Here is a 23,714-nt window from a genome sequence, read left to right on the forward strand (position 1 = left end):
TTATTTTTTTAGAAATAATTTCCTCAGTGCTGCAATCACTTCCTTGTTTCGAAGGCTGTATATCATAGGATTAAACATTGGAGTCACTATAGTATAGAAAAGAGACAAGAATTTATCAATTCCTGGAGAATGTGTTGATTTAGGTCTTAAGTAGGTGATGGTAGCAGATCCAAAGAATAAAAGCACAACCACCAAATGGGAAGAACAGGTGGAGAAAGCTTTGGCCCGTCCTGTAGCTGTTGGCAACCTCAGAATGGTGCCAATGATTTTGCTGTAAGAGGCAAGTATCAACATGAAAGGAACCGCTACGAAGATCAGAGCTACTAAATAAACGGATATCTCATGCACAGCAGTGTTCCCACAGGCTATCTGGAGAATGGGAGGAATGTCACAGCAGAAGTGATTGATTTTGTTGGAGTTGCAGAAATCCAGAAAAAAAATTTGACAGGTTTGCCCTATCTGGACTGGGATTCCACCGATCCAGGAGCCAACAGCTAGCTGGACACAGGTCTTGTGGTTCATGATGAGAGGGTAGTGCAGAGGGTTACAGATGGCCACGTAACGGTCATAGGACATCACAGCCAAAAGGAAACACTCAGTGGCTCCCAGCATAAGGAAGAAGCACATTTGGGTGGCACAGTTCAGTCTAGAAATGCTTCCATCCTGAGTCCACAGGTCCTTCAGCATCCTGGGGAGAGTGACTGATACATAACAGATTTCCAATGAGGAAAAATTTCCCAGAAAAAAATACATGGGTTTCTGTAGTGCAGGATCAAGGATGGTTATTATTATTATTAAACTATTTCCCAGTAATATAACTAAGTAAATGACAGAGAAGATCCCAAATAATAACCCTTGGATCTTTGGAAGATCAGAAAATCCTATGAGGACAAATTGGTTCACCATGGAGAAATTGTTTTCTTCTTCTATCTCTTCATATTTCATCTGTACATATGATTAAATGAGAGATGTAAGTTAATTCCTGTGCCTTGTGTTTTACCTAAAAATATTATGACAGAGACTTTAAGGAACTAAATAGTGGCTAAGAGGTGACATCAGTATAGATTTCATCTAAGTCTACTAAACCAGAAGCTTTCTCCTCTATATTGTTCTACATCTTTAAGCACATTGAGTTCTCTTATATAGTGCAACATAGCCTCTAATACTTGGGTTTTGATTTAAAAAATGGTTAAAGCATTTACTGAATCATTCTGGGAGAGAGCTCCCATCATGAACCCACTTTTGATTTAAGTTATTGCTTTCATAAATGTTTATAATTTTCATTCTCTTAATGAGATCTACCTTTTATGGAAGTTCTGTCAATCTTAAATCAATTCTTTTATATATACATATATTTATAGGCAAAGTAGAACTATTATAAAACTTAAGAATTACATCACTAGAGAAGTTAAAAGGATCTGTGATGCATTCTGTTTCTAAACTTCCACCTCAACTTTTATTTGTAAATACAATAATTTTATAAGTACCCAATGGAACTCTAAATAATGTCGATATACAAAGAAAGAAAAAACAATTGTATCTAATTGCCAAAGTCATGTTTTATCTCACAAACACTGTGCCACCAACCTTCAAATAAGAATCTTCTCAAGTTTTACAAATAATTGCATGTTTTTCTGTTATGAAAGTCCAAATGCTTCTGTTTTGTACAACTCTGAAAGGTGATCTGTGATGTCACTTAACTAAATGTAACCATGTGACTTTTCTTAATATTGATCATAACAATAATTCAAAATATATCTATATTTTGTATTGAGAATGTGGCCATTATATTTATGATTGGAATAAATATTACACATTGGCCAATTCAGAGCTTTTCATTTTAATCTAATTCTATAAAGGTATCAATAAATAAGTATGAAACCATTAGCAGTTTTAGATTCACTATCAATGTAACTTAATCCTCAACAAAAGATTCTATCGTACTAGTAAGATGCAAACCTCTATTCATCTTTAACTTTTCTGATATATAGTTGGATTTTTTTGAGATACAATGTAGACTTATCAGTTACAAAGCATCAAATGCAAGCAAACTAATACTCTTCAATACTTGTTATCACTTAGTGTGGTCATGACTCTAACAACAATGAAAATTTTTAAAATATATCAGGACCTTATGGTGTAAAATATATTTTATTATATATGTTATTATATGTTATAAAATGTTACTATATATGTTATAAATGTTTTATTTTCTATTTTGATAAGACAAATATTTTTAAAGATAAAAATATTACATGCTGTGTTTTTGAATGTAAACAACAAAAGAAATAAAGGTCCTCTTTTTATTTTCTATACATGAGAAAATGTAATATTAACAATAAGTTTGCTGTATTAAAATTACAAATTTATATCGGCTGAAACTTGATAACTGAAAAAGATAATATAATGGCTTAGCCATTATATTACTATTAAGTATAAAGCTTACCTTTGGTGATTCATTTAAAATATAAATAATAATAAATAAGAATTTTTGAAGAGGAAGAATTCTTATTTAAACTGAAGCTAAACACCATCAACTCTATATTCTATTATCAAATCAAGTCCTGCTCTTTAAGTAAGAAATGTTCTTACCCCTGTGGATTAAGACTCACCCCTCCTTCCCCACAAACTTTCTTATTCACTTAATGATCCTTCCTGCTATTAAAGCAGTTTAATACATTAAGTCAAAACTTATATGCATGGATTTTTTGTACATGGGGAAATAATAATACAACTACTCAAAATAATAATACAGGGGTCACATCCCTTGTAAGCTAAGTGATAAATAAAATCTGTAAAATCTTAAAAAGTAGCTAGTTCATCAGCCAAGAATGTAGTAACTATGTGAATATTTAAATTACTTGGAGGTTGTTTCTGGTAAAAAAAAATATTACAGCAATGTGTCAGTTCTTTCAGACTGAGTTGGGTCTTTAATGACTGGTGGGAGCAGGTCCAAAGAATAAAACCACACTATGAGATAAAGAAGTATAAATATGGATAAGATTGCACTGTCCCTGGTTGAAGGCAGCATTAGAATGGGTCAAATGCTTTTAATCTAGGAACTGAGTAGTTATAGGAAAGAAATCATTGCAACTAATATAACAACGATATAGAGACTAATCTCATTAAGTGAAGGAACTCAAAGACTGCAACGATCATTAGAGGAACATCACTCAGGAAATGGCTAGCAAGGTGATATTATCAGGGGTAGAGCACATGCATTACTCATGACTGACTTGGGGTGATCTGTGGCATCCTATGTATGGTCTCTACAGCAGTGACACAAGTAATTCCTGTGTATAGAGCCAATAATAACCCCTGAGTATCATGCATGTATGCCCACAAAGACAAGCAGAAATTGGCTGACTTGGTTAAATTGGCCCTATCAACTACGAATCCTTAAAGTCCAGAACTAAGCATCAATCTGATGGACATGTTTTGGTTTACTACTCTAGGGCAAGGCAGGAAGATACAAGTGAGTGCTTAGTGTTTATAGACCACCAGAGACAGAAATAAACCTTTCATATTTTCCAGAATAAGGAAGAACACACTGCATGACCAGTCTAGCATGGACATGCTTTTGTTCTCAATCAACAGTTTCTTCAGAATCCTCAGTATATTCACAGATTTCTGAAGAAGAAGAAAATTAGTACAGAGAAACTAAGAACATGTTTTTTTTTTTTTTTTCCTTCAGGTCAGTATGAAACCTAGTTAGGATGATTATGATGCTACTTCCAAATGAAAATAATCATTTAAATGATGGGAAAATGCAAATAAGGCTTTGGAGATAAACCAGTATGCCAACACGTAAACATTTTTTTCCTGCTTATTCTCTTCATATTTCATCTGTAGGAATGACCAACACTGCTACAGGACATCACTACATACCTGACTGATTTTTTTATAGGAGTACTGCTATTTGTTCAGAAATTGATTTAGCTGTTGTTAGTGGTCATGAACTGTCCTGGGCCCTGCCCCAGGTGTAAGAAGGAAAACCACTGGGCCAGAGACTGCAGAGCTAGACTTACACTTCCTGGGCCCTGTCCCAGGTGTAAGAGGGGAAATCATTGGGCCAGAGATTGTCGCTTTAATTTTGATGTAGTTGGTGACCCCAACTTGAGACACCTGCAAGGGGGGGCCAGCCCCAGGCCCCGCAAAATCAGGGGATGTTCTCAGTTGCAGCCCCTTTCCCCAGTGTGGAGTTTCAGAGCTCCGATCAGTCTTATCGCTGTAGCCAGTGACTACAGGAAGCGCAGCCTATTTCCTGCCCCGATACAGTTACTACAACCCCTTTTCAGTATAGAACACTGCGGCCTTAAGCCCACCACCTCTGCATTTTCAGTGGACATATGGAATGTTAAATCAAATACAAAATGGAGGTATTTTCTCAATTGAATGTAGCAGGAAAACTCCTCATTCGAGGAAAAGGCTATGCTTTTGTTTCAACAGATGATAACCCCACTAAGAAACTTTGGATCCCTTGAATTCAACCACCTGATTTGGATCTCAGACCTCCAGAGACTCACAACCTTTCAATTTCCAGCTGATTCATCGCCAAACTGATTTCAGCTCGGAGTCACAAGGAAAGAAGAGGAGCCAGCGTCAGAGGACCTAGAGCAAAGGCCTCCAGCTCCTTACACATTTCATGAGGTCACATTAAGACCTTTCCTTATACCCCTCTTTTACAGGTTGTGGATTGGACAACACCAGGCCTCCATATTTTGGATTAACAATATTTTTACCCTTTCCTTAAAATTCACAGGTTCCTGAAGGAGAAAGGAATGATTTAACAGGAACACCTTTTCATTTCCCTCTAGTATATCCATTCGTATTGGAGCTTCCCTCTGACTCTCTTTATCCACAGGCATGGAGACCAAACCCCAACTGCGAAAGCCTCTAATAACTTTAAAGTGTTTTTTCCAAACATAAGCTAGGTTGCACCTAGAACTGCCGAGGAACCAGACCAGAGAATAGCTGTATTCCCCTGCTGAAGTTCTCCTGCCAGAAGTTGTTATGCTCCTATTCCAGTGCTCCCTGACTGATCCAGTGCTTCCTGAAATTTGTTGGACTCCTACTAGCTGCTTTCCAGAGACTCGTTGCTGCTACCACTACTGCTGCTGTTACAAGGACAACTCTTCAATTTTGATCCAGACACTTCATATCTTCAAACTGTGACTAAATGACTCTTATCACCCCTGGATAGTGCAGAACAACTGGACTCTTTACTACAAGCACTGCTCTGGACCCAGGGTCGGACTGAAATCTTAGCACAACTATAAGACTGTATTGTGATTTCAAATTGTGTTGTGATTTGGAATTGTTCCTCATTTTCAAATTTTTGTGTTTTTGTAAAAAGAAAAAGGGGGATATGTAGGATTACATAGCTTCAGGTAGTTTAGTTTTATTGAGTTACTCCCGTCACAGTGCTCCCATTCCTCTGTGTTTATTTGTAGCTTCTTTCTTAGTGTTCTGTTGACTTGTAAATAATGTCTTTCTCTTCTCCTTGAGTCCTTTGCATAGCTTATTCAGAGCAAGTCCCTTTTGTATGGACAAAGAAAGACATTTATTAATATGCCTTTGCAATTGGGATTTAATTGGCTTTGAATATTATTAATTCCCGAGCATCTGCTTTCTTGACTGTAGCCTTGGTTGCCCTCAGTTCCTAGCCCTCTAAAAGGCAGGGTCCCAACAGGGGACGAGACGGACCCAGGGCAAGCGGTAAGTTATGTGCTACCCTGGCATCGAGATGGGCCTGGCCAAAGTGCCTCATTCTTAACTATAAGTTAAGAGTCTGATCATGGACAAGTGCTGTCATGATCTTAAAGTAATAACGAGACTAGGACCCTGCTAGGGATAGGAAAGACTAATCTGGCCTGAGCACTGTAGTCTGAGATTGAGATGGCCCCAGGAGAGCAATTCTAAAAGCTTAATGCATCTCTTGCTATGCCCATACAAAATTATTAATATTATGAATGCTTATATGTTTGTTGGACAAGGAGGGGAGAAACACAACCATGGGATTTCATCATTGATGGGTCCTGCTGAAAGAGTATCTGTCCTAGAGAATAGGTGTTCTGCTATTGTTATTGAACCTTTTAAGCTTGAATTGTTACATTGTAGATTCCAGGCTCTGGCCCAGCCTAGTCTTTGGGATGTAGATTACAGGTGCTGCTAGTAGTTTGTAATTGATAATGTAGATTTCATGTGGCAGCCCAGCCCAGTCTTTGGTATGTAAATCTGTGTGCTTTTCAGCCCAAGGAAGGCTTCCGTTTTGGTTTTGTATCTTCTTTCCGGAGGCCTAGATTACTGGCCTGCAGATACAAGAGAATAATGTTGCCTCAATGTTCTTCCTGTAAGATCTTTTGGTGCCTTTGGTGATGTCATTGTATTGCGCCATGAGAGAGAGAGAGAGAGGGAGAGAGAGGGAGAGAGAGGGAGAGAGAGAGGGAGAGAGAGGGAGAGAGAGAGGGAGAGAGAGAGAGAGAGGGAGAGAGAGGGAGAGAGAGGGAGAGAGAGGGAGAGAGAGGGAGAGAGAGAGGGAGAGAGAGACATGGGGAAGGAGAGACGAGAGGAGGGAGCTGAGTAGATCCAGAGAGAGGCTGGAGCTGGGACTGCGGGAGAAGATCCAGCAGTTCGGGTTCCAGAGCACCGAACATGGGGGGTGAGATAGAGCTGCCCGGAGAGCCAGTGGCAAGCATTAGTTATTTACAATGAACTCCACATTATTTGTTTTTAAAAATATTTTTAATTGAATACCTGCACTGGAGCAATAGCACAACAGGTAGGGCGTTTGCCGTGCATGCGGCCGACCCAGGTTCGATTCCTCCTTCTCTCTTGGAGAGCCTGGCAAGCTACCGAGAGTATCCCACCCGCATGGCAGAGCCTGGCAAGCTACCCATGCGTATTGGATATGCCAAACACAGTAACAATAAGTCTCTCAATGAGGGACATTACTGGTGCCCGCTCGAACAAATCGATGAGCAACGGGATGACAGTGACAGTGACCACATCAACATTTTGTGCATTTGGTACTAAAATAAGTCTTGTGCATAGGGCACTAAAAGTATAGATTCTTAAATGTCTATATTAATTAATCGGTTGAATATAGGTAAAATAACTTGAAGTGACATAAAATTTCTCTATAAGCTAGCTATTTTGTTATTATTAACTAAATTTATTTTTCAGAGTCTTACTCTTTAAGGAGCAAGTAGATGCAGCCTATTTTTTCTTTGCATCCTACTGTTAAGATGAGTTTGGAAAGATTCCATATTGTCACACATGAACTCATTTCACAAGCTTATCCATATTCAGCCAATAAGTGAGATATTCATATTTGATTTCTGATGATTTCCAGGTTAGTCACATCTTCACTTACTGATGCTTTTCTGTGGACCTTTTTTTTTTACCTCCCAACGTTTTCCTTGAACACGGTTTATGAACATGAGTAGAAACATGTGACTCCTCGTGTTTGATGCATAAATTGCAAGTGAGTCATGAGTCATTTCTTTGTAATAGTAAAAGAGATGTAAGCACTGATTTTTACCAAAATTAGCATGTTTGTAAACTTCCTTCCCTTCCTGCATCTCAGTTAAAATTAGCTATGCTGTTTCTCTCTCTACATATATGTAATTATATATCTATCTGTTGTTTTACACACATATATCATCATCATCACCATCATTCCGTTGATTTTCGATTTTCTTGAGTGGTCTCAGTAATGTCTCCATTCATCCTAGCCCTGAGATTTTAGAAGCCTTTCTTTACTCGTCCTTCCCAATGGTGCCACATTGGAGGTCAGGGCAGGGGAATGAGACCCATCATTGTTACTGGTTTTGGCATATGAATATGCCGCAGGGAACTCGCCACGCTCTCTCATGCAGGCAGGAAACTCTCGGTAGCTTGCCAGTTTCTCCAAGAAGGAGAACTAGGCTATAAGTTGTTCTGGGAGCTTGGTTTTATATTCTCTCGATGGTGGTCGTTGATGGGATTACACGGCACTGGGGGCAGTTTAAATATATATGTATACATTAAGGACTCACAATTTTGTTCTCTAAAGTTTTTTCTCTTGTCCCTTTACTGCTGTGCATTCCATAATTTGACTTTTTTAAATTCACTTTCAGAAACACCATATAACTTTTTTTAAGCACGGATCCATAACTCACATATTGATCATTAACTTACTGGAACCAAGGTCAGCTGCATGAAGACAAGTGCCCAGCACACTGAACTATCACTCCTGGCCCTCTTATTTACAATTTGACATTTTATGGGTATACTTGTTTTTCAGCTTGTTAGCTTTTGTTTTGGGGTCACACCCAGCATTGCTCAGGATTTATTCTTGGCTGTGCACTCAAAGATGAATTCTGCAGGCTTAGGGGATCTTATAGGGTCTAAACCAAAAATTAATTAATTAATTAATTAAATAAAACTCAAGTTCATGTTTCTTAAACCTCTGAGCAAAATTTATTGTTCTAGGGTTTTCCAGGCACACCTGGATGCATATCCTCTACTGTTTTGGCTGATAGAGCCTACTATAACTTATGTAAAGGGGCCATATCTACTTTCCAGAAAGAGTCCACAGATAAATTATTTTCTTCTATTCTTATCTCTTATTTGCTATCATCTATTTTTTTAGACCATTACAAAGCTGTTCATGATTGTATTTCAGTCATACAATGTTTCAACACCCATCCCTCCACCAGTGTACATTTCCCAGCACCAATGTCCCCAGGTTCCCTCCTATCAACCCCCACCATCACTACCCTGCCTCTCCCACTCCCCGTGCCTGCCTCTATGGTTGGTTGGCATCTCTCTCTCTCTCTCTCTCTCTCTCTCTCTCTCTCTCTCTCTCTCTCTCTCTCTCTCTCTCTCTCTCTCTCTCCTTTTGGGCATTGTGGTTTGCAATATTCACACTGAAAGATTGTCAATAATGTCCTACTTTTAACCCTCAGATCTTGTCCAGCATGATCATTCTAAGCTATTATGTCATAGGTTTCCAAAACATTAAAATTTACAATTGTTTTTGTACTATATTTTCAAACATTTTCTATCATCATCCTTTAACATTTTTACCACATAAAATTTTAAAAAGAAAAAAGTAAGCACAGTATTTGAAATTACATATGTAAAATTGTGCCCACATTTTTAAATATGACCCCAGTGAAAAGTAATGATGGTTTGCTAAAGTTTATTATTTAAATGACCTATGATATACAAGAATATTCTAACATGTGCATGAATTTCCAATGTGGAAAACAGAGCCATGAGCCATGTACTCATGAATTAATAGATTTACTGTTATGCTACATGTTTTGATTGCCGTAGAATAATGACTGTGTATGGTGTAGCATATATATCAGTTATGTGGCATCTAGATCAATTATTTGGCATCTAATCCTCTTAAATATTACTAGTTTTGAAAAAAGAAAAGAAATATTGGTATTTGACTCAATTCAACTATAAATTAAAGTATACAGATACAATTTGAGAACACAGAAGTTCTAATTATTTGTTTTTATGTATTAAAATATATCTTGACACCCATGCACAAAAATTAAACATTCATACACAAAGATATCTATCTTTCTTTGTATTTTTATTATTGGGGAAAAATCAATAATAGTCCTTTTTGTTTAAGATTCAATATTATCTTCATTTGGTGATTCATATAATTCATTTTCCCCTAGTCTATTTTATTAGTACTCATGTCACCAACTTCTCTCAATCTTCCAAATTTATGAATATGTCTCTATTTGTGTTCGCTGAACAACCATAACTTGAATGTTTTAGTGTCACACTTGAAGGGCCGTAATAATATTATTACTATGAAAGTTTACAAATAGTGTAACATTCCAATAATAACTATGGCAAAGTATCTTTACTGCAAATCTGGATTTAAATTCAAGAGATATTCACAGTTTTGTTTCCATGACATCAAGCTAGTGATTTATTTATCAATATTTTCTGCACACTATTAACTTCAGAAAATATCAGTTTACTGGAGCCCATAAAACTATTCTTCTCCAGTGAAGTGCACACAGACACACACAGACACACACAAACACATACATCCGTGTGCACACACACACACAAAGAAGCCTGACTAAAGTTTGTAAATAAAATTCTGTTCTTACATTTTATAAAATATGTCATTATCACTGATTATTACAATTAAAATATTCAAAATAAAAATAGAATTTTGAATAAAGACTATAATTTATTTAAATCTCTTATTAACTTAACATACTCAAATGTTGTAAAATCAGTAATGCACATATACTTTTGGCACATTGTTGGGAATGATTAAGCTAACTAGATTAATTAACTATATAGCATTGGAATATAATAATTTGCACATCAAGAGAAATGTTGGGAACAAAGCAAGAAGAAGACTAGAAGTGACAATAAGATAGTGGTGAATGAATACCTAGTGCAAAAGATGAAGTAAGGTTTAAAAATGTCAATGTTAATCTAACCATGTTATCTAAAATAAAGGACAGAAATTTAAGTTAAAAAGCAAAATATTTTGGATCTGTCTACTGTTTTTAGTATGTAGAGCTTTACCATCTATTTAAATGTCATAGCATCCCACAAACTTAGCTTTCATTTGACCTTATCTGAAAATAATAAAGCAATTTGTATCACTTCCTTATGTTTATCATCTCATAAGAATGTTATAATTTCTAGCAGCTGCATTATCTTAGCATAGTGATAATTCATTAATTTGTTTTCAGCTAGCCTTGATTTTCCTTGTAGGCTCATGATCATGTTTGTTATCGTATAATGTTTCTTCTTCCCTGGGAAAAAGTGCCATACCTTTGTTAATCTCCAATGTGAAGTTAGATACATAAAACAATGTATTATGTATAGAAAGTGACAATTTGCTTATTTTAATGAAGATAATAAGAAATGATAAAACTATAAAAATAGACTTTAAGTTTTACAACATTCTCGTGCCCTGAGTGCTGATAATTTACAGATATACATAACTTCTCTATATGGAGATTTATTATATAAGTGATTTTTAAATTACATATAGACAAATGAAACATGCATCTAACCATTATGATTTGCTCATTCATAATGTACAGAAATTCATTGCTTCCAATGCTTTCAATATTACAATAAATATCACATTAACTTTGAACTGTGCTAAGCCATAAAGTACTAGAAAAAAAAGAAATGTTTTTTTTCACAGTATAAATCAATCATGTATAATAAGTAGGAAGGTGGTATAGTTATGTATTATATCTTTGATTTTATGTTACTTTCTTTTGTGAACACTTAGGTATTTTTTTTTCTTTGCTTTTTGGATCACACACAGTGACACTCAGGAATTACTCCTGGCAGTGCTTGAGGGACCATATGGGATGCCGGGGATTGAACTCAGGTTGGCTGGTATGCAAGACAAAGGTGCTACTGCTGTACTATTGCTCCAGCCCCCATTTAGTTTATTTTCTTAAAAATTATTTTTATAAAACATTAGTTTCTCTCCTTCCTGCATAGGACTGCTACAATCATTATAAATAAATTAACTTAAGAAAAAAAATGCTTTTGAATATTTTACAAGATATACACATTGTTCCTGAAATTTACTAGTAAGGTTATAGCAACCTAAGTTTAGAAAATTTATTACTAGAGGATAGCAGATGCAGTAGAGCAGGTAGAATGCTTTTCTTCCATGATTCTGACTTGAGTTTGACCCCCTTGAAACTGTATATAGTTCTAGAACCCTGTCAGAGTAATCCCTCAGTGAAGAGCCAGGAGTGAAGCACATCATTAAGGAGAATGAAATAACATGGAAATAAATGTCAAACATGTGCAACATGGAAATAAGTAGCAAACTGTAAACAGAAAAATCAAGAATAGTACTAAAGCTGGTGAGATTTTATTGCAAATAGTTACCAATAAATTCCTGTGAATATAACGCTTTTCTCATAAACTGAATCATTTACAGAATAACTTCTTCAAAGCCATTATGACTTCTTTATTCCTCAGACTGTATATCAGGGGATTAAATAAAGGAGTGACAACAGTGTAAACAAGAGAAAACACTTTGTCAGTTCCTGCAGTGTCTTCAGTCTGGGGTCTTAAATAAGTAATGGTGGCTGAACCAAAGAACAGCGCTACAACAATCAGATGAGATGAGCAGGTGGAGAAGGCTTTGGCCCTACCTGAGGATGATGGCAGCTTCATCACTGTGGAGATTATTTTTCCATAGGAGACAAGGATCAACAGAAATGGAATTGCGACAAACAACATAGCAACTACGAAGATCATCATCTCATTCATAAATGTGTCCCCACAAGCCAGCTTAATTATTGGGGGAATATCACAGAAGATGCTGTTGATGATGTTAGAAGCACAGAAGGATAGAGAGAAAATCTGACATGTATGTCCTATCATGATTGGCATTCCACTAAGCCAAGATCCAGTCACCATCTGCACACAGACCTTGTGGTTCATGACGAGAGGGTAGTGCAGAGGGTTACAAATGGCCACGTAGCGGTCATAGGACATCACAGTCAGGAGGAAACACTCAGTGCCCCCAAGCGTTAGGGCAAAGCACATTTGTGTAGCACAGGCAACTAGGAAAATGGTTCTCTTCTGGGTCCAAAGACTAGTGAGCAGTCTGGGGATAGTAACAGACACATAGCAGATTTCCAAAAGAGAAAAGTTACCAAGGAAAAAATACATGGGTGTCTGGAGAGCAGGATCTACTTTTGTTACAAGAACTATGGTGCCATTACACAACACAATGCAGAGATAAATGACCAAGAACAATCCAAACAAAAACCACTGGAGCTGGGGAACATCAGCAAAGTCCAAGAGAACAAACTCCATCCATTTTGTGAGATTTTCTTGGGGCGGTATTTCTTTGGGCTTCATCTGTAGAAGAAAAAGAAAGTATGGATGCATTTCCATGATCTTCCTAAGCTCTGTCTCTAAATTAAGCTTATTTTAACATCTTTTCTTTGGGGACCATTTCCGCCAGTGCTCAGGGATTGCCCCTGGCTCTGAACTCATGAATTATTCTAGCATTGCTTAAGAGGACTGTGTGGAAGACAGGGGAAGCAAACCCTGGTAGATTAATTGCAAGCCAAGTGGCCTACATGCTGTCCTTTATCTCCAGCCCAGTTTTTTAGAGCTGAAGCAAAACATCACCCATGTATTTTAGGGTAGATCCATTAATTTTTTTTTATTTTAAAAGAAGATATGAAATATCAGTTGACTGGAGACCAGAAAAGTATTCTTCTCCAGTGAAGTGCACACATACACACAAAGAATCCTGACTAGGCTCTCCGCTGAGATACGACCCGAGTGGCCACACATGTGCGGCCTCTCCGTTGCTGGATGACCATGATCCCGGAGGGCAGCTAAACTACTTTTGGTACCAGGTGCTTCTTGCAGAGATGTCTCTAGGCTATGAACTAAGCCACGGGACCATGCTGCTCCAGTAGGGGAAAGGATTTTCTCTCTCAGCTTTTCCTTTACAGGGGAAAGGCATGGTAACCGCCATCTTATAAGGACCACTAAAGAGAGGTACGAGCTTGCAATGATGCAATTTCTGGCAAATATTTCTCTGGATATAGCTACTAAAATACAGAAATCCAAAAGTGAATTCCTGCTATCGCGGCTGCACGACCTCATATCTCTTCATTCTCAGCAATGGAAAATAAATTATTAAACGCTTCCATTTCAGCAGTTCTGATTTTTTTTTGGGGGGAAACTCCAAACAATAATAGTGAGTTTTTTTTTTTGTGGAAATATTGAATCTAATCAAAGTAAAGAGAAAGAAAAGTGAAAATTATCAGCTACATAGGCGGGGTGGTGGGGGTGGTATGGGAGGCATACTGGGGTTCTTGGTGGTGGAACATGTGTACTGGTGAAGGGATGGATGTTTGACCATTGTATAAGTGAGAATTACACCTGAATGCTTTGTAACTTTCCACATGGTGATTCAATACAAAATAAAATAAAAAATAAAATAAAACCAGTATCCTGACTAAGCTTTGTAAATAAGTCTGTTCTTATGTTTTACAAAATATGCCATTATCAGTGAATATCACAATTAAAAATATTAAAAGTAAAAATCACACTTTAATACAACTAAATCATCCACATATCTAAGTCATGTTTTTATCATACAAACACTGTGCCACTGTACACCTCACCCGCAAAAAATAAGAAAGTTTGCAAATCTTGCAGCATAATTGCAGTTTTTTCTGTTTATGAATGTCAAGATGCCTCTATTTTTACAACGGTGAAAGGTGAAACGCTATGTGATTTAGCTAAATGTAATCATGTTGGTTTTTCATAATATTGATTAAACCGTTTTAACAAAATGTATATAGTGGTTTGTATTTAAAATATGACCACTAAGTGGAATTGATGAATATTTTAATATTTGAATTAGTATTCCACATTGGTTAATTTAATATTATAAAGTCATAAATAAAATCATGTTAAGAAACCATTAGTTTGTTTAGATTCACTATTAATGGAACTTAATCCTTAATAAGTAATTCTATAATACTTGTAGGATGCAAACCTCTAATACTCTTGACCTTTTGGTATATATAATTAGATTTTTATAAGTACAATATAGATTTATCAGTTGTAAAGCATTAAATGCAAGACTACTGATAATCTTTAATAATTGCTATCACTTACATGGTCATAAGTCCGGCAATAAAAAAATTTAGTCACCTCATTATATAATAAAATATATTTTATTTTCTATTTTGATAAGTCAAATACTTTTAAAAGTACAAAAGTTACATGCACTGTGTTTTTGAAGGTAAAGAACAAAAAAGTCCTCTTTTAATTTTCTGTACATGAGAAAATCTAATATTAGCAATAAATTTGCTGATACTAAAATCACAGATTTGTGTCAAATGAAACAATATAAAAAGATAATGAGTGCTTAGCCATTAGATTGCTGTTAAGTATAAATCTTTCCTTTGGTAATTGATTTAAAGAATAAATAATTATAAATCAGAATTTTTTGGAGGGGAATAACTTTCTTTTGTTTAAAATTGAGGCTAAAAACCATCAACTCTGGGCTGGAGCGATAGCACAGCGGGTAGGGCGGTTGCCTTGCATGCGGCCGACTCGGGTTCGATCCCCGGCATCCCATATGGTCCCCCAAGCACTAGCAGGAGTAATTCCTGAGTGCTAAGCCAGGAGTAATCCCTGAGCATTGCTGGGTATGACCCAAAAAGCAAAAAAAAAAAAAAAAAGAAAAAGAAAAAGAAAAGAAACCATCAACTCTATATATTATTATCATAACCAATCTTTCTTTAAGTAAGAAATGGTTTTAACCCTGGGGATTAAGACTCACTGCTCCCTTCCCAAGTACTTACTTATTCAGTTAATGATTCTTCCTGCCACTAAAGCAGTTTAATACAGTGAGTCAGAACTGATATGCATGACTTTTTTTACATGAGTAAATAATAATACAACTACTCAAAATAATAATACAGGGGCCATATCCTTTGTATGCTAAATGATAAAGAAAATCTGTAACATCTTTGAAAAGTAGCTGGTCTTGGGGCTGGAGCAATAGCACAGCCGGTAGGGTGTTTGCCTTGCACGATGCCAACCCGGTTCAATTCCCAGCATCCCATATGGCCCCCTGAGCACCGCCAGGGGTAATTCTTGAGTGCAGAACCAGGAATAACCCCTGTGCGTTGCCGGGTATGACCCAAAAGACAAACAAAAAAAGTAGCTGGTCCGTCAGTCAAGAATATAGTAACCTCTAGAATATTATAATGACAGGAAATTTGCTTCTGGTGTAAAAAAAAAAAAATACAGGAATTTGTCAGTTCTTGAAAACTGAGTTGCACCTTTAGTGCCTGGAGGAAGATCCAAAGAATAAAACCACAGTATGAGATAAAGAACTACAAATGGAGAAGACTTTGTACTGACAAGTGGCTAAATCACCATTAGAAAGGCATCATTCTAATACTGAGTAGTAACAGATAAGAAGTCATTGCAATTAACATAAAAACTATGTGGAGGCACTTCCCATTAAGTGGAGGAATCCAAAGACTGCAGTGATTAATAAAGAAATGCACCTCAGGAAGTCATTAGCCAGGTAAAGCCAGTGTCAATCTTTGTTCTTATTTTGTCTGGGGGCCTCACCTGGTGATGCTCAGGGATTATTCCTGGCTGTGCTTGCACTGGAGCAATAGAACAGTGGGTAGGACTTTTGCCTTGCACGTGGCTGACCCGGGCTCGATTTCTCCGTACCTCTCAGAGAGCCAGACAAACTACCAAGAGTATCCTGCCCTCACAGCCAAGCCTGGCAAGCTGCCCATCGTGTATTCGATATGCGAAAAACAGTAGCAAGTCTCACAATGGAGAGGTTACTGGTGCTCGCTCAAGCAATTCGATGAACAACAGGATGGCAGTGTAGTACTACAGATTTACCTTCGGGTAGGGCATTTGCCTTGCATGCATCCAACCCGGGTTCAATTCTTCCACCCCTTTCAGAGAGCCCAGCAAGCTACCTAGAGTATTCTGCCCTCATGGCACGGCCTGGCAAGCTACTCGTGGCGTATTCTGCCAAAAATAGTAACAAAAAGTCTCTCAATGGAGATGTTACTGGTACCCACTCAAGCAAATGGATGAGCAACGAGGTGGCAGTGACAGTGTAGCTTTTGTTTTGGGGTCACACCCAGCATTGCTCAGGGTTTATTCTTGGTTGTGCACTCAAGGATCAATTCTGGCAGGTTCCAAATAACAAATAAATAAATAAGTAAATAGAATATAACTCAACTTATTTTTTCTTAAATCTCTGAGCAAAATATATCATTCTAGGGTTCTCCAAGCATACCTGGATGAATATCCTCAAATATTTTGGATGATAGAGCCTACTATAACTTATGTGTATCGGACATATTTAACTTTACAGAAGAGTCTACAGATAAATTATTTTCTTCTTATCTCTTATATATTATCATCCATCAGGATTTTTTAGACCATTACAAAGCTGTTCATGATTGGATTAGAGTCATACAGTATTCCAACACCCATCCCTCCACCAGTGTACATTTCTCACCACCAGTGGTCCCAGGTTCCCTCCCCTCACTCCCTATCCTTCACTATGCTTGCCTCTATATCAGGTGCTTCTCTCTCTCTCTCTCTCTCTCTCTCTCTCTCTCTCTCTCTCTCTCTCTCTCTCTCTCTCTCTCTCTATCTATCTATCTATCTATCTATCTATCTATCTCTCTGTATCCTGTCTCTGTCTGTCTGTTTGTCTCTCTCCCGCGCGCGCTCTCTCTCCTGTTGGGCATTGTGATTTGCAATATTGTTACTGAAAAGTTGTCAAGAATGTCCCTAACCTACTTTTAACCCTCAGACCCTGTCCAGTGTAATCATTCCCAGCTATTTTTATAGGTTTCCAAAAAGTTAAAATTTACAATTGTTTTTGAACTATATTTTCAAATATTTTCTATCATCATCCTTTAACATTTTTTACCACATAAAACTTAAGCAGAAAAAAAGTAAGCAGAGTATTTCCTATTACATTTGTAAAATTGTGCCTACTGCTGTAATTATAGCCCCAGTGGAAAAATGACAGTGGTTTGCTAAAGTTTATTCTTTAATTGACCTACAATATAAAAGAGTATTATAACATGTGCATAAACTTCCAATACGGAAATCAAAGCCATGAGCCATGGACTCATGAATAATAGTTTACTGTTATACTACATATTGTGATTGTCTGAATAATGACTGTTTATAGTATATCATATATAACAGTTATGCAGCATCTTATTCAATTATATGGCGTCTATTTATCTTAAATATTATTGCTTTTGAAAATAGGAAAGAAATATTGCTAGTTGACTAAACTCATCTATAAATTAAAGTATAAAATACAATCCCAAGAACATAGATATTTTATTAATTTGCCCTTATGTATTGTGATATGTCTTAATATTCATGCACAAAAATTAAACATGCATACACAAAGATATCTATCTCTTTTTTTTCATTATTAGGGAATAGTAACTTATAGTTATTTTTGCTTAAGATCAACATTATCTTTGTTTGGTGATTTATATAATTTATTTTCACCTAGTGTACTTTACATGTACTCATGACACCACCTTCTCTTAATTTTCCTAATTTATGAATGTATCTCCATTTGTGTTCTCTGTACAACCATAACTTAAATGTTTTAGTGTTTCAGTAGAAGGACCATAACAATATTATCACTATGAGAGTTTACAAATAGTGTAACATTCTAACTCTAACTATAGCAAAATATCTTTACTGAAAATCTGGATTCAAATTCAAGAGATATCTACAGTTTTGTTTCCATGACATCTAGCTAGCAATTTATTTATCAATATTTTCTGCACGTTATTAACTTCATGAAATATCATTGGACTTGAGCCCAGAAAAATAGTGTTCTCCACTGAATGCACACACACACACACACACACACACACACACACACACAAGCTTGACTAAGCTTTGTAAATAAAAGTCTGTTTCTATGTTTTATAAAATATACCACTATCAGTGAATAGTACAACCAAAATTATTCAAAATAGAAACTGAAATTTTAAAGAGACTATAATTTTAACAGATGTGTTATTAAGTCCACATTATCAAATGTTGTAAAATTAGTAAAGTACATGGACTTTTGGCAAATTGTTGCAAATGATTGTGCAAACTAGTTTAATTTGATAGATATCTAGCTTAGTAATAAAATAATTTGCTATGGCAGAAGATATTTTGGGGACAGAGGAAGAAGACGAGAAGTGACAATAAGATGGTGGTGGATTAAATGAATACCTAGTGCAGAAGATGAAGTAATTTTGAAAAATGTCAATGTTAATGTAACCATACTATCGAAACTGCAAATCAGAAAGATAAGTTAAAAAGCAAAATAATTTTGGATCGGTCTACTATGTTTTTTGTATGTAAAGGTTCACCATCTACTAAAATGTCATAGCCTTGCACAAATATAGCTTTCATTTGATCTTACCTGTAAAATATAAAGCAATTTGCATCACTTCCTTATGTTTATTATCTCATAAGATGTTATAATTTCTAGGAGGAACTTCATTATCTTAGACTAGTACTAATTCATTCATTTGTTTTCAGCTAGCCTTGATTTTCCTTTATAGGAATATTATCATGTTTGTTATTGAAATGTATCTTCTTCCCCAGGAAATATTGGCATGCTTTTCTTAATCTCCAATGTGAAGTTAAATACATATAGCAATGCATTGTGTACAGAAAGTGGCAATTCTACTAATATTAAAGAAAGATAATAAGAAATAATAAAATTATCAAAATAAACTAAGTTTTACCATATTGTTGAGCACTGGGTATTGATAAGGATGATTAATTTACATATATACATGGCTTCTCTATATGGAGAATTAATTATGTAAGTAATCTTTTAAAATTACATATGGACAAATAAAACATACATTGAATCATTATGATTTACTTCTCCAAAATGTACAGATTTATTGCTTTGAATATTACATAGAAATATCACATTAAGTCTGAATTATTCTAAGCCATAAAATGCCAGTAAATAAAAAATTGTTTACTTACTGGCATTTTATTTTTCTGGGCTCAAGTCCACTGATATTTCATGAGAGATTTTCATTATTTATTTCATAATGAATGAAATATTTCATTATTTCATTATGATATCATCATGTCTAATAAGTAGGTAAATGGTATAGCTATGTATTATACCTTCGGTTTTTTATTACTTTCTTTTGTGAACATTTAGTTTATTTTCTTAAAAATTATTTTTAAGAAAAATTAGTTTCTGAGGTTATAGCACAGCGAGTAGGGCTTTTGTCTTGCACATGGGCAACCCAGGTTAGATTCCCAGCACCCCATATGGTCCCCTGAGTACCATCAGGAGTAATTCCTTAGGGCAGAACCAGGAGTGACCCCTGTACATTGCCAGGTGTGACCCAAAAAAGCAATTAAAAAAAAATAGTTTCTTTATTTCCTGGATAGTACTGCTACAATCATTATAAATGAATTAATTTAAGAAAAATGCTTTTGAATATTTTACAAAATATACTCATTAATTGTTCTGATATTTACTAGTAAGGTTATAGCAACCTAAGTTTACAAATTTATTACTAGATGATAGAAGAAAAAGTACAGCAGGTAGAATGCTAATCTTGCATGATTCTCACTTGAGTTTTGCCGCTGGAAACTGCATATGATTCCAGAATCCTGTGAGTAATCCCTCACTGAAGAGCCAGAGGTGGAACATATCTTTAAACAGCATAAAATAACATGGAAACAAATAACAAACATGTTTAACATGTAAACCAGTATCAAAATGTAGACAGAAAAATTGAAGATAGTTTTAAAGTTTTTGAGATTTTATTGCAAATTATTCCAAATAAATTTCTGTGAATATAACCTGTTTCTCATGAACTGAATTATCTACAAAATAACTTTTTCAAAGCCATTATGACTTCTTTATTCCTCAGACTGTATATCAGGGGATTAAATAAAGGAGTGACAATGGTGTAGAAAAGAGAAAGCACTTTGTCAGTTCCCGCAGAGTTTTGGGTCTTGGGTCTTAAATAAGTAATGATGGCTGAACCAAAGAACAGCGCTACAACAATCAGATGAGATGAGCAGGTGGAGAAGGCTTTGGCCCTACCTGAGGATGATGGCAGCTTCATCACTGTGGAGATGATTTTTCCATAGGAGACAAGGATCAACACAAACGGAACAGCGACAAACAACGCAGCAACTATCAAGACCAGCATCTCATTTATAAATGTGTCTCCACAAGCCAGTTTAATTATTGGGGGAATATCACAGAAGAAATGATTGATGATGTTAGAAGCACAAAAAGACAGAGAGAAAATCTGGAACGTGTGTCCTATCATGACTGGAATTCCACTAACCCAGGAGCCAGTCACCATCTGCACACAGACCTTGTGGTTCATGACGAGAGGGTAGTGCAGAGGGTTACAAATGGCCACATAGCGGTCATAGGACATCACAGCCAGGAGTACACATTCAGTGCCTCCAAATATTAGGACAAAGCACATTTGTGTAGCACAGGCAACTAAGGAAATAGTTCTCTTTTGAGTCCAAAGGTTGGCGAGCATTCTGGGGATAGTCACGGACACATAGCAGATTTCCAAGAATGAAAAGTTACCAAGGAAAAAATACATGGGAGTCTGGAGAGCAGGACCCACTTTTGTTATGAGAACTATGGTGCCATTACCCAAGAGGATGCAGAGATAAATGACTAAGAACAAACCAAACAAAAACCACTGGAGCTGGGGAACATCAGCAAAGTCCAAGAGAACAAACTCCATCCATTTTGTGAGATTTTCTTGGGGTGGTATTTCTTTGGGCTTCATCTGTAGAAGGAAAAGAAAGTGTGGGTGTCTTCACATGATCTCCCTAAGCACTGTTTCTTTTTAACTTTATTTTATTTTAACATTTTAGCTTTGAAGGCCACATCCGGCAGTGCTCATTGATTACTCCTGGCTCTGAACTCAGAAATTAACCTCTCAGTGCTTCAGAGAACCATATGAAAGGCAGAGGATCAAGTCCAGGTGAGCAGGTGTAAGGCAAGTGCCCTTACACTGTCTTTATCTCCAGCCCCATTTTTTTAACACTGAAGCGGAACATCTCACATGAATTTTAGGATAGATCCTTTTTTTTTATATATTTTGAAAGATGGCACTGCATTTGTATGTTCATGTTCTCATTGTACATTGCCTGGATTATGATTTTCCTCATGCCCCTGAATCGTCTTTAAGGTCATTCATTTACATTTGATGAATATGGTTGAGAACAAAACAAACCCTACCATTCTCAGCACAGACATTGGAATAATAGGCAGTCATTAATACAAAACATTTTTTAAAATCAAAGAAATTAATATCCCTGTTGATGATTGTTATATTTTTAATTCCATATCTCATTGCCATTTTCTCTAGCACACTTGAATACAACTAAATTATCCAAGGACGAAAGTCAAGTTTTTATCATACAAACACTGTGCCACCCTGACCCCCCAAAAAAGTTTGTAAATCTTACAGCATAATTTTAGGTGTTTCTGTTTATGAAAGTCTAGATGCCTGTATTTTTACAAGTCTAAAAGATGAACCACTATGTGATTTAGCTAAATATAACCATGTTGTTTTTTCATAATATCTATTATTCTGACTCACCAAAATGTATGGTGGTTATATTTAAAATGTGACCTTTAAACTGAATTTAAAATTGCTCAATTCAATGCTTTATATTTTAACATTATAAAGGTATAAATAAAATCATGTCATGAAACCAAAAGCATATTTAGATTCTCTATTAATGTAACTTAACCATTAACAAGCAATTCTATAATACTTGTAGGATGCAAACCCCTAATGGTCTTGAACTTTTATTATATACAATTAGACTTTTATAAGATATCATAGGATTTATCATAAACAAAGCATTAAATACAAGTGTACCAATAATCTTTAATAATTGGTATCACTTGCAATGCTCATGAGTCTGACAACAACAAGAATTTTTAAAACTTGTCAGCTCATTATGTAGTGAAATGTGTTTCATTTTCTATTTAGATAAGACGAAGATTTTTTAAAGTACAAAAGGTACATGCTCTGTGGTTTTGCAGGTAAACAACAAAAGAAATAGAGGTCCTCTTTTAAGTCTCTGTACATGAGAAAATTTAATGTTAGAAATAACTGCTGACATTAAAATCACAAATCATAAAAGATTTGTGTTGAATGAAAAGATATAAAAAGATAATAAGTGCTTAGCCATTAGATTGCTGTTAAGTATAAAGCTTACCTTTGGTGATTGATTTAAAGTACAAATAAAAGGGGAGCAACTTTCTTTTGTTTAAAACTGAGACTAAAGACCATCAACTTTATATTCAATTATCATAACCAATCCTGCTCTTTAAGTAAGAAGTGGTCTTACCCATGGGAATTTAGACTCACCCCTCCTTTCCCAAGTACTTTCTTATCCAGTTAATGATCCTTCCTGCCACTAAAGCTGTTTAATACAGTGAGTCAGAACTGATATGCATGAACTTTTGTATATGGGGAAATAAGAGTACAACTACTGAAAGTAATAATACAGGGGCCATATCCCTTATAAGCTAAATGATAAAAAAAATCTGTAACATCTTTGAAAAGTAGCTGGTCCATCAGCTAAGAATGTAGTAACCTCTAGAATATCATAATGACTTGAAAGTTGTTTCTGGTATAAAAAATATTAAAGAATTTGTCAGTTCCTGGAGACTGATTTGGGCCTTTAATAACTGGTGGGAGAAGATTCAACGAATAAAACCACATCTATCAGATATCAGATAACACTGTAGCACTGTCCTCTCGTTGTTCATTAATTTGCTCAAGCAGGCACCAGTAACATATCCATTGTGAGATTTGTTGTTACTGTTTTTGGCATATCGAATAAGCCATGGGAGGCTTGCCAGGCTCTGCCCATGCGGGTTCTCTGAGAAGGATGGAGGAATCGAACCCAGGCCAGCCGTGTGCAAGGCAAACACCCTACCCTCTGTGCTTTTGTTCCAGTTCATCTCAGATAAAAAAGAATAATTGGATAAAATTGCACTGACCAGTGGTTGAAGGCAGCATTACAATGGATCAAAGCATTTTAATAAAGGATCTGAGTTTTGATAGGAAAAAAAGTCATTGCAACGAATATAA

At 36.0% G+C, this 23,714-nt stretch overlaps 3 protein-coding genes across 3 annotated transcripts; all 3 read right to left on the reverse strand.

The window, feature by feature from the left end:
• Positions 1–951, reverse strand: LOC101542198 (olfactory receptor 10AG1-like). Its single transcript, XM_055143099.1, has one exon. The coding sequence runs from the start codon at positions 943–945 to the stop codon at positions 1–3; it is 945 nt and encodes a 314-aa protein (XP_054999074.1). The 5' UTR covers positions 946–951.
• A 10,995-nt stretch (positions 952–11,946) lies between these two features.
• LOC101543086 (olfactory receptor 10AG1-like) lies at positions 11,947–16,449 on the reverse strand. The gene is made up of 2 exons (XM_012935745.2): positions 16,435–16,449; positions 11,947–12,888 (listed from the first exon to the last, which is right to left on the reverse strand). The coding sequence occupies exons 1-2, from the start codon at positions 16,447–16,449 to the stop codon at positions 11,947–11,949; spliced, it is 957 nt and encodes a 318-aa protein (XP_012791199.2).
• A 3,995-nt stretch (positions 16,450–20,444) lies between these two features.
• LOC101543355 (olfactory receptor 10AG1-like) lies at positions 20,445–21,395 on the reverse strand. The gene has a single exon (XM_004621711.2). It carries the CDS (start codon positions 21,384–21,386, stop codon positions 20,445–20,447), a length of 942 nt encoding a protein of 313 aa, XP_004621768.2. The 5' UTR covers positions 21,387–21,395.
• Between the last annotated feature and the right edge of the window lie 2,319 nt (positions 21,396–23,714).

This window comes from Sorex araneus, chromosome 6, assembly GCF_027595985.1.
Source record: "Sorex araneus isolate mSorAra2 chromosome 6, mSorAra2.pri, whole genome shotgun sequence".
Taxonomy (NCBI): Eukaryota; Metazoa; Chordata; class Mammalia; order Eulipotyphla; family Soricidae; genus Sorex; species Sorex araneus.